The 11,871-nt window shown below is 37.4% G+C and overlaps 1 protein-coding gene across 5 annotated transcripts in view; it reads left to right on the top strand.

Moving 5' to 3' along the window:
* PRKG2 (protein kinase, cGMP-dependent, type II) overlaps window positions 1-4,761 on the top strand; it is a 117,488-nt gene extending 112,727 nt beyond the window's left edge. For all 5 annotated transcript variants that reach the window (XM_011941748.1, XM_011941746.1, XM_011941747.1 and 2 more), the window contains 2 exons: window positions 102-168; window positions 2,439-4,761. In XM_011941748.1, the coding sequence (XP_011797138.1) occupies window positions 102-168; window positions 2,439-2,534 (163 nt within the window). In that variant the 3' untranslated portion in view covers window positions 2,535-4,761. The remainder of the gene's footprint in view (window positions 1-101; window positions 169-2,438) is intronic.
* The last annotated feature ends 7,110 nt before the right edge of the window (window positions 4,762-11,871 follow it).

Here is an 11,871-nt window from a genome sequence, read left to right as displayed (position 1 = left end):
TCCTTCCTTCCTTCCTTCCTTCCTTCCTTCCTTCCTTCCTTCCTTCCTTCCTTCCTTCCCTCCCTCCTTCCTTCTTTCTGTCTTTCTTTCTCATTTTTCAGGTGGTTAAATGGTTTTAATTGGGAGGGACTGAAAGCACGGAGCCTTCCATCGCCTTTACAAAGAGAGGTATTGTATTTATTATATTACTTTTTTATTTTTTTCCCAGGGACTTGTTTTTGTACACAGATTTTAGATGTATGTGAATGTATATGCCCATAACAGATTTTAGGTGGTTTTTCTTGAAAAACAGGGTTTTTTTTTTAAATTAAGTGAATTTATCTTAGTAATTGTGATTATAGGGACTAAATAGTACTGCCTAGTTGATGGACATTAACTTACCTATCAGGAACCTAACACGTGTCAGTGCCACTTAAGTCCCAAAGTAGTCAGTGTTGTTCAGGCTGACAAATGACTGTAGAAATTTGATGTGAACAATGTATGTAACTTAAAATTTCCTGACAGTCATGTTAAAAAGGTGAAAAAAAAAGGTGAAAATAATTTTAATTATTTATCATAATACCTCCAAAATATTATTTCAATATGTAATCAATACAAAATAATAGTAAGGTAGGTTATGTTTATTTTTCACCCTGAATTTTCTAAATCCCAAGTGAATTTTACTGTTACAGCACATCTCAGTTCAAATGAGGGACATTTCAAGTGCTCAGTCACTTCGTGTTGCTGATGGTTATATTATTGGATAGTGCAGCTCTAGAGGAAGCAGAACTTCAGCTAACATGGGAGTAAGAATGACTTAGGAATGATCTAGGTCAACATACTACTAAGTTTATGTTAGTGTTTTTTCCAAAAGAATGCAAAGATCTGTGTTTCCTGTTATACATTTGTAGATTGATATCTGAATTTTTTTCCTCAAAGTGTAGTTGTGGAGAGTATGATTTCTAGTATGTTGTAAATATTGACATTTTAAAATAAAACACTACTGTTACTTCATTCCTTTAAATGTGTCTACTATAATCTAAATACCATTGAGATTTAATACATATCAGCCACTTATAAAGTATGGGCAGAAATATTGTATCACTCCTTTTCATCATATCATCATATTTTCATTCTATGTTCCCTATAAGATTTCATCCTAATGTAAAATGTTTCTATGCTTGACAGTCTTTCTTGATCATTCTTTAAATGCCTTTAAATTTTAGATTTAAAATTTGTAATAACATTTTCTTCTCAATTCTGTTATAATTACATTTTTATGGCATGCAGTATCAAATGGCATAAATATAGTATGAATTTCTAAAGGTCATTATTAAATAAACATTTTTTGAGAAGAAATTATTTCATGGTACCTATGGATAGATATTGTTTATTAGAAGAATGGGATCAGATTCAGTATCAATTCTATTCCTTTTTAAAATTATTGTTATATAGATACAAGTTCTACGAGTTGTGTTCTCACATATATAAGTGGGAATGGAGGGTTTTATTACAGCGATGTCACTTTGAGCTTCTGAATAATCTCTAGCTCTGTTCCTCCACCAGATTATCATCTATCATAAATAATATTTTTAATTATTTTTCAGCTGATTATTCAATTAGGCACTACTTACATTTGTTTGAAAGCAGAGTTAGAAATCATTTTATTTGTGAAATAATTTAATACCAGCATAATTTTAGTCTTTCAACAGGGTCACTAATATTTTGAATTGTTCCTTTTTTGGCATTCTGAATACTTTATATGGATCAATTAACTGTAAAAAAATTCAAGATTGGTGAGAAACTTATGCAATGGAAGAAGAATGCTGGCAGATTTTGATTTTAAAAGAGTTTTCAATTAAAAAAATAAATAGACATAATTTCTGTCACTTTTTTTTTTTTTTTTGAGACGAAGTCTTACTCTATTACCCAGGTTGGAGTGCAGTGGTGTGATCTCAGCTCACTGCAGCCTTCACCTCTCAGGTTCAAGTGATTCTCTTGCCTCAGCCTCCAAAGTAGCTGGGATCACAGGTGTGTACCACCATGCCCAACTAATTTTTATATTTTTAGTAGAGACGGAGTTTCACCACATTGGCCAGGTTGGTCTCGAACTCCTGACTTCAGGTGATCCACCTGTCTCGGCCTCCCAAAGTGCTGGGATTACAGGCATGAGCCACAGTGCCTGGCCTATTTCTGAAAGTTTTCTTTAGGAAAACTCCTTATGCCATGTAGTTACTATTGAACGTTATCTGGTGACCAAATGTATTTGGTTGTAAAGAGAAGATCTCATGAGGCTGAGACTAGGACTCAAGAATGATAATTGGTCATTTTTTCTAGTATGTAACTTCCAAGTGGTTGCAGTATGAAATCAGTGTTCTGATATAAAAAGCATTACCCATATGTGATAGCATGCTTGGTCAACATTATTCTTCCTTTTGTTTTAATTATCTCTATATTAGCTCAATGGACCCATAGATCACAGCTACTTTGACAAATATCCTCCTGAAAAGGGAATGCCTCCAGATGAGCTATCAGGCTGGGATAAGGACTTCTGACAGAAGAAAAGTTGATTACTGCCTGTACATTACAGAAGAGGACCTCAACGATCAATAATCCAACACATTATTTTCTTTTCAGAGTATTATAATATCTTTGGAAGACCATTAGGGAAAAGAAACCCCTGCACAAGGGGAAGAGGAGAATGGTTTGGATGTGATTCTGAGTTATAATGTCTCATTTAGATGCTGTGAATTGTTGATGTATTACATTCTTTGCTTTTCTCAACTGCTAGAGGCTGCCCCATTTTCATTTCCACAATCAGAGCCATTTTTGTTAAAGTGGCAGTTTTTTCTGCGATCTGTTGTTCCACTCTAATCATATCCTTCTAGTTTGAGTACTACTAACGTTTAAAAAGGGTCTTGTCCTTGAATAACTAAGTCATACAAATAGAAGGAAATACAATGGTGAATTTTGGAGAGCTCCCCAGCTCTCAGAACTTCATATAAGCATGATGGCATCTTAAAATGGTGGTCTGCAGAAAGCATGGTAGCCAACAGAACCTCCTGACTTTCACCTGCTTGTAACCTGAAAGTATATTAATATGCCTCTAACATGAGTCCAGGGAGAGGCAAGATTGAGCAATAGTCAGTGGTACCTTTCCCCAAAGTAATTGAATCAATCAATCCAGTCAGATAATTATTTTCTATTGAGCAATAGAAAAAAAAGTAAAGCAAGAACTATTTTCTTTCCTTTATGATCAGCTGTGATACCTTAGAGACTTTTCAAAAGCCTTTGTTCAAGATAGTTACAAACGTGTGGTTAAATGATGCTAACATATTTTCATAACCAAAGTAGAAAACATGCTGGAACAAAATTGTGAAGGCTTTTGCCTTCCAGTAAATAGAAAGGAGAATATATTCTAATAGGTAAGACTGCTAACTCTGAAAATCTGAGGTATTTTGAAAAATTCTGTGATTGTTGTTATTAATAAACCAAAATTGTATAGAATCATCGTTAATTTTTAATCTAAATCCCATTGACAAATGTTGATGCACTGTAATCACTGCTGAGTTAATAGTTCTTTTTAAAGACATCTGAGTCATGGATGGGTTTATAAATTTAGATTGTTAAGACAGGCAAGCCACCGGAAAAGTGATAGGATTTCAGAAGTAAAAGGGACAACAGCATTCCTCCTATCCCTTCCTTGCAATCATCCAAATAATAAATAGGATAGTTTCAATAGCACGGGATCCTAGTACCTAAGAACTTCACTGGTGAATGGTTGTATGTATTGACCATGATCATTCCCTTACCCTCCTTCCAAAATGAATGAGAAGCAGAGACTTTTCTGTATTTTTTAAATCTAGCAGAGTAAAAATGCTGTATAAGTTCCGGGATTATTCGAGCTTCTGGTTATATTTTCATATGATAATGTTCTATGTCAAAAGCAACCTCTACTCAGTCCCCACTCATAATTTCATCATTCAGAAAAAAGCCAGCTATATGCTTCCTTAACGAGTTAAGCTAGATAAGTGAAGCCCAATCCAGAGAGGTGCATCCTTAACGAATTAGATTTCCACATTTATAATCCTTTTGCTGAACCAAAGAGTTTTTGTTCCTGGAGCTGTATTTTTAAAGATTATGTATTGTACATAGAATAATCATTTTTAAGAGGATTGACATAACCTGCTTAAAGAATTTCTAAGAGTTTTTAAAGATTTTTATTTGAATTTGGTTTATTTGTACTGTACGTTTTTCCGTGTATATATTTTTAAATTACCAACATATAAAGATAGAAAATTTACATATTGGGTGGATATTAGGACTGTACAGTTATAATAGGAATGATATTATCAAAGCAGATCAATAGTTGTAATTTTTAAAACCCTATTTTATTTATAGAAATAAAAACCAAGTTAGAGTACTACAGGTTTATTTTTCCTGTGATTGACCATGCCAATGTGTTATCTTCCCATGTGATTTTTATTGTTTCCTTAGAGTACTTAAAAGATGAAGAAATGAGAGATTGAACCATTAAATAATCCCAACTCCGCTATTTACTAACTGAGTGACTTTGGGAAAGTGATTTAGCTTTTTTGAGTACCAGCTTTCTCATTCATAGAAAAAGGCAGAGTAAAGTAATATTTACTTTAGAGGTTTGTTTCAGGGATTAATTAAGTTATGTAGAGAGTCTTTTGCCCGGTATCTGTGAAATAACCATTGTTGCATAGACGGGAGCTACTGTTACTGTCTCTATTAAAATTAAAGGGGCCTTAATAACCATTTAGTCCTGAATCTTATGTATCATTGGTATCTGTATGCAGAATTGTACTGATCAAATCCAGTATCTGTCTTTTTTTTTCTTTTAAATCATGAAGTAAAAATGATTGATGAAAAACTTCGGTGTATGAGATGAAGGGTTAACCCTCACTAAAATGAAGTGCTTCGTTAACCTAAATTTTATTTTTTGTGAATTAAAGATACACACATATAAGGAAATACAGAAAATTATCCTTATATATGCAAACCCATCATTTTCATAATCATTAAATCATTCCCAATCTCTCTTGTTAGGATATAAACTTAGTTTTTCATCCTTGAGCTTCTTCCAAGTGGGACCAACTTTTCATAATTATAGGTTCTTAATGTTTTCTTAAAATATAAACACATCTGAAGAAAAGAGAGTATAGTAGTGAAAAGTAAGAGATTTAGAGAAGAAAAAAAAGACTTGGGCTTGAATTCCAGCTCTGCCCAGATTTATGTAACCTTGAACATTAAACCACAGCTTTATTCTTCTGGAACTTGGAGATATACATTTAAAGCTTTGAAACCTTGTGCCAGAATATTATTACTAGTAGTTCATTCATAATAAACATTTGAAAATAAATATATATGTATTTTTTTGGGCACAATAACAAATCCTTGTTCTTTATTGCTAGGCATTGTACTAGGAGTATTTATATCTTAATAGATATAAATAATCATTCACACAAGATTCTAAAATAATTATAGATATACAGATAGTTGACTTTATTCAAAATTTTTTATTTATTGGCCTTAAACATGCATTTTTTTAAAAAAAAAAGATGCTCATTTTATTTTTTGTTTAAATTACCTGAGGGCTCCAGTATGATGATGATGATTATTATTGTTATTTATATCTTTCTCTCATTTAAAAAATTCTACATTCAGGGTGCACATGCATGTTTGTTACTTGGGTATATTGCATAATGGTGGTGATTTGGTTTTCAATGTACCCATCACCCAAATTTAAATATACATTTTATTCATGGTTTAGCTCTGATGGTTTTGCATGACCTAGTCCCAGTTGTTATAACTGTGTAACAAATTACCCCAAAACTTAGTTGCTTAGAACAACCATTTTGTTACTCTCTTAGATTTCATGGGCCAGGAATTCAGACAACACATGACAAGGATGGCTTGTCTCTGCACCACAGTATCTGGGGAACCAGGTGGAAAGACTCAAAGACTAAAGGTGACTCAGTGGCTAGGAGCTAGAATTACCTGAAGCCTTGTTCACTCACATATCTGCTACCTGGCTGGGACTTTTTAAAGACAGGACTTAGGACCAGGTTGCCTACACTTACCTTTTCCACAGCTTGGATTCCTCACATAATGGCATTCTTAAACTAGTCAGATTTCTTCTGTGGCAGCACAGGGCTCCTAGAGTGAGTATTCTAGCTAACAAAGCAGAAGCTATACTATCTTTTATGAATTAGCTTTGGAAGTCAAATGACATCACTTCTCCCACACTCTGCTGGTAGAAACAAAAACCCACCCAGATTTGATGGGAGAGAACATAGACTTAACTTCCTAATGAAGAGAATTTTAAATAATTTGTGAACAAGTTTTAAAACTGCCACGGTTCACTTTCTGGCCACACATTACTTATATTACTCCCATATGAAAAACAAATTTATTCCCTCCCAAGAGCCTCTCTAAAAATGTCATCAGGCTCTGGCTCATGGCCCTGGGTCATGTCATCTAAATCCAATTCAAGTGGAGATGACACTCTTCAGGTGTAATTCCTTCCATACATTATTTTAGGTCTAAAATCCTGTGAAATAAGTAAATAAGCAATCTGCCTGGACACTCACACAACTAGCGGTAAAAAGCAAAGGATGACTACACCAGATACTTGGATTAGGAGGAGAGAATGGAAGGCCCAAAGCAATAATTAGCCTATGGTAATCCTGAAATTTGGCCAGACACATGTGAGCTTTTCTCGGCTAAGGACTCACTCCTACTCCCTGTGAGTCATTGTTTATAGCTCATGGTGCCACCATTTAGAATCTTGGTTCTGCCTTCTGAGCCATCCTTCCTCTTCCATCAAATATAGCTGATTTTTCAACTGAGGAGACAGCCACGTTGATGCATGTGAAAATTTGGTGGTAGAAATGCCTCTTTTCAGCTTGTTTCTTCCTCTTTATTTCAACTGAAACCTTTCTTTTAAAAACTTCATGACTTTTTCATATGAAAATTCATAATCCAGTCCACTAGACAATAGCCAGTCACAAATCTTTTCTCTAAAGATGCTCTGATAAAATGCACTTAAGATTCTTAGAAGTTTTACTTTTTATGAGAGAAGTTCTGTACAGCACATGCAAGATGCCTCAAAAGATTGTTTGACGGGGTGGGGTGGGCACCTTCAAAGATGGCTTCCAGCAATCCCTGCTTATGGTAGTCACGGCCTTTTATAATCCCCTCCTCTCGAGTATTGGCTGAACCTAGTGACTTCCTTCTAGCAAACAGAATATAAACAAAGTGAAGGGATATCACTTCTGAGATCGGATTACAAGGTGACTCCGCCTATATTCTCCTGAGCCTCTCTCCCTCTCATTTGCTTGCTCCCAATGGAAGCCAGCTGCTGCAATTTGAGTAAAAGTGGCAAATAACTGAGGGAGCCTCTGGCTAACAGCCATAAAATGAGGCCCTCAGTCAAGCAACCTGTGATGAGCCAATGCCTGTCAACAATCACATGCCTGAATTTAGAGCAGATCCTCCACTGAGTTGAGCCTTTAGATGCAACTGCTGCCCCAGCCAATACTTCGATTGCAGCCTAGTGAGAGCCCATGTACCAGAGGACTTGGACAAATGATTCTGGAGTTCCTGGTCCACAGAATATGTGAAATAATAATTGTTCATTATTTTAAACTACTAATTTGGGAAGGGAAGGTTGACATACAATGGAGGAAGAAGGATAAAATGGACAGAAGAGAAAAAAGTTGAATCCTTGAGGGAAAAACAAATTTGTAGTGACAAACTGGAACACATGAGGACAAAACTGAACCTGCATCTGTTTTTCCTGGTTGCCAGCCTTGGTCATATAGGTGACCTACAGGATAAGCTGGCACCTGTAAAATATTCCTGCTTTAGGATTTGAAGATGCTGAAGGAACAATCTAGCTGGAGCTGGCAGTGCTCTATATCAACAAGGTGAGTCAACAGATGAGACAATGTGTATGCGCTGCAGCAGTACTTGGTCTTATATTGTCCCCTGGAGTGCAAATATAGCTGCTTCTCATGCCTGCCTTTCAGATCTTATGTAAATTTCTCTTGTGAAAAGGCCTAACTCAGAATCATACTGAGAAGGGAATTCTGGGAAATATGTTTCTGGCTTAGCTAAATTGACACAGTACAAAGTCACTCAGTTTTAAAACTAGTAAAACATATTATATATTATTATTATGTAATTTATTCAGTTTGATTTGGTAATGAGATTTGCCTTCCCTCTTTCTACCCAATAATCTTTGAAATATATTTAGGGCATGGGACACATGACTCAATCAAAATCAGTGATAACAATTTGTCTCAAGTGATTTACAAGCAAGCTATAAACTGAATTAGAGCTGGAGCATTTTCAATTCTGAAAGACATAAAACCAAGATATTTTTGTTTATTTAATTGTTGGTTGCTAAATTAAAAGTGGTACAATGAAAAGTAACATGGAATTTGTTTTGATAAGTATAAACTTCCTCAGTAAGGGAAACACAAATAGACAGGCATTTTGGGGGAAGAAGCAGAAGATGATGTGATAATAGAACAAATGGGACCTACTCTTCAGGCAGATGAAAGCAAGCTAGGAGTCACACTGGAACACAAGCTGATATGAGCCAGCCATCCAATTCTGCTGCTTAAAATTCAGAAGGATCCTCAGATTGCTAAGTGGATCATAACATGCAAAAGCTCTAACATTGTGCTCTTCTGAATTCTGCCTGTTCAGCCTCTTTTCCTTTGATACAGGGCCTTGCTCTGTGTTCCAGGCTGGGGTGCAGTGGCACAATCACAGCTCACTGCAGCCTTGACCTCCCTGGCTCCAGCAATCCTCCCACCTCAGTCTCCCTACTTGTAGCTGGGACTACCAGCTACCCCCCCCCCAAAAAAAAAAACCAAACCAAAACAACAACAGCAAAACAAAACCCCCAAAACACAACTTTATTTTGTACTTTTTGTAGAGATTGAGTTTCACCACGTTGTTCAGGCTGGTCTTGAAATCCTAGGCTCAAGCAATGCACCCACCTCAGCCTCCCAAAGGGGCTACAGGCATGAGCCACTGTACCTGGCCTTAGCCTCTCTGAAGGTCTTGTGCTCAGTTTTGCTTTTGGGAAAGATAGTCAAAATATTAAAGTGTGCCTTTTCTCTTTGAGGGCTCATAAGGATTGAGAGTAAGGGAGACCTGTTATTCAAATGGGTGCTGAATGCAAAGAAAATTATTACATACATGTCTTAACTGATTCACTCAACAATTATGAATTTGAGCACTTATGTTCCAGGCATTGTTCTAGGTATTGAGAACACAGCAGGATAAAATTGTAGTTCTAGTAAATGCTTATATTTATTATATAACTATGTTAACAGTAATGATCTCCAGGTGGTATAATCATGCATACTTTTTCTATTATCTATATTTTCTTTGTTCCATACATTGAAATTTTATAATACAAAAAAACTTCATTAAAAAAAGAAATTTGAATCAGAAATGTAGGTTATCTATCAGATATATTATTTTTAAAAAGGGGGGACTGTTGAACATCTATAAATTTTACTACATCACATCAGTTTATTGGCAGCAGACTGGCATAGTCTTTCTCAGTCCTCAACAGCATTCAGCACCTTTATTCACTTGAATCTTTGAGTTAAACTTTTACAGACTTCCTGGTTATGCTCTGTATTAGTCCGTTTCATGCTGCTGACAACGGCATACCCAAGACTGGGTAATTTATACAGGAAAAAGCATTTAATGAACCTATAGTTCCACGTGGCTGGGGAGGCCTCACAATCATGGCAGAAGGCAAGGAGGAGCAAGTCATCTCTTACATGGATGGCAGCAGGCAAAGAGAGAGCTTGTGCAGGGAAACTCCACCTTTTAAAGCTATCAGATCTCATGAGACTTACTCATATCATGAGATCATCATGGAAAAGACCTGCCCCCTTGATTCAACTGCCTCCCACCAGGTCCCTCCCACATGTGGGAGTCAAGATAAGATTTGGGTAAGGACAGAGCCAAACCATATGATTCCACCCCTGGCCCCTCCAAAGTCTCATGTCCTCATATTTCAAAACCAATAATGCCTTCCCAACAGTCTCCCAAAGTCTGAACTCATTTCAGCATTAACTCAATAATCCACAGTCCAATGTCTCATCTGAGACAAGGCAAGTCCCTTCTGCTTGTGAGCTTGTAAAATCAAAAGCAAATTAGTTACTTCCCAGATACAATGGGGGTACAAGCATTGGGTAAATACAGCCATTTCAAATGGGAGAAATTAACCAAAATGAAGGGGCTATAGGCCCCATGCAAGTCTGAAATCCAGCAGGGCAGTCAAATCTTAAAGCTCCAAAATGATCTCCTTTGATTTCATGTCTCACATCCAAGTCATGCCAATGCAAGAGGTGGGTTCCCATGGTCTTCGGTAGCTCTACCCCTGTGACTTTGAAGGTACAGCCTCCCTCCCAGCTGTCTTCATGGACTGGTGTTGAGTGTCTGCAGCTTTTCCAAGCACATGGTGCAAGCTGTCAGTGGATCTACCATTCTGAGGTCTGGAGGATGGTGGCCCTCTTCTCATAGCTGCACTAGGTGGTGCCCCGGTAGGGACTCTGTGTGGGGGCTCCGACCTCACATTTCCCTTCTGCACTGCCCTAGCAGAGGTTCTCCATGAGAGCCCCACCCCTGCAGCAAACTTCTGCCTGGACATCCAGGCGTTCCTATATATCCTCGGAAATCTATGTGGAGGTTCCCAAACCTCAATCCTTGACTTCTGTGCACTTGCAGGCTCAACACCATGTGGAAGCTGCCAAGGCTTGGGTCTTGCACTCTCTTAAGCTATGACCTGAGCTGTACCTTGGTCCCTATTAGTCACTGCTGGAGTGGCTGGGACACAAGGCACCAAGTTCCTAGACTGCACACAGCATGGGAAGCCTGCACTAAGCCCATGAAACCATCTTTTATTCCTAGGTCTCTAGCCTGTGATGGGAGGGCCTGCTGTGAAGACCTCTGATGTGCCCTGGAGACATTTTCCCCATTGTCTTGGGGATTAACGTTCAGTTCCTCATTACTTATGTAAATTTCTACAGCCACTTGAATTTTTTCTCAGAAAATATAATTTTCTTTTCTATCACTGTCAGGCTGCAAATTTTCCAAACTTTTGGGCTCTGTTTCCCTTTTAAAACTGAATGCCTTTAACAGCACCCAAGTCTCTTCTTGAATGCTTTGCTGCTTTGAAATTTTTTTCACAAGATACTCTAAATTATCTCTCTCTAGTTCAAACTTCCACAAATCTCTAGAGCAGGGTCAAAATGCTGCCAGTCTCTGCTAAAACATAGCAAGAGTCACCTTTGCTCCAGTTCCCAACAAGTTCCTCATTTCCATCTGAAACCACCTCAGCCAGGACTTTATTATCCATATTGCTATTAGCATTTTGGGCAAAGCCATTCAACAGTTCCAAAGTCACTTTTTGGGTATATTCTCAGCAGTGCCACACTCTACTATTACCAATTTAATGTATTTAGTCTGTTTTCATGCTGCTGATAAAGACCTGGCCAAGAGTGGGTAATGGATACAGGAAAAAGCATTTAATGGACTTACAGTTCCATGTGGCTGGGGAGGTCTCACAATCATGGCAGAAGACAAGGAAGAGCAAGTCACATCTTATATGGGTGGCAGCAAGAAAAGAGAAAGCTTGTGCAGGGAAACTCTGCCTTATAAAGATATCAGATTTGCTAAGCCTTATTCACTATCATGAGAACAGCATAGGAAAGACCTGCCCCATGATTCAATTGCCTCCCACCGAGTCCCTCCGACAACAGGTGGGAATTCTCCAGTATTTGTTTTTCTGTTCCCACCTTAATTTACTTAGGATATTGGCCTCTGTTTCCA

The sequence above is a fragment of the Colobus angolensis genome, unplaced genomic scaffold, assembly GCF_000951035.1.
Source record: "Colobus angolensis palliatus isolate OR3802 unplaced genomic scaffold, Cang.pa_1.0 Scaffold200, whole genome shotgun sequence".
Classification (NCBI taxonomy): domain Eukaryota; kingdom Metazoa; phylum Chordata; class Mammalia; order Primates; family Cercopithecidae; genus Colobus; species Colobus angolensis.
The sequence above is the reverse complement of the archived record's forward strand: the minus strand, read 5'-3'. Positions and strand labels throughout refer to the sequence as shown.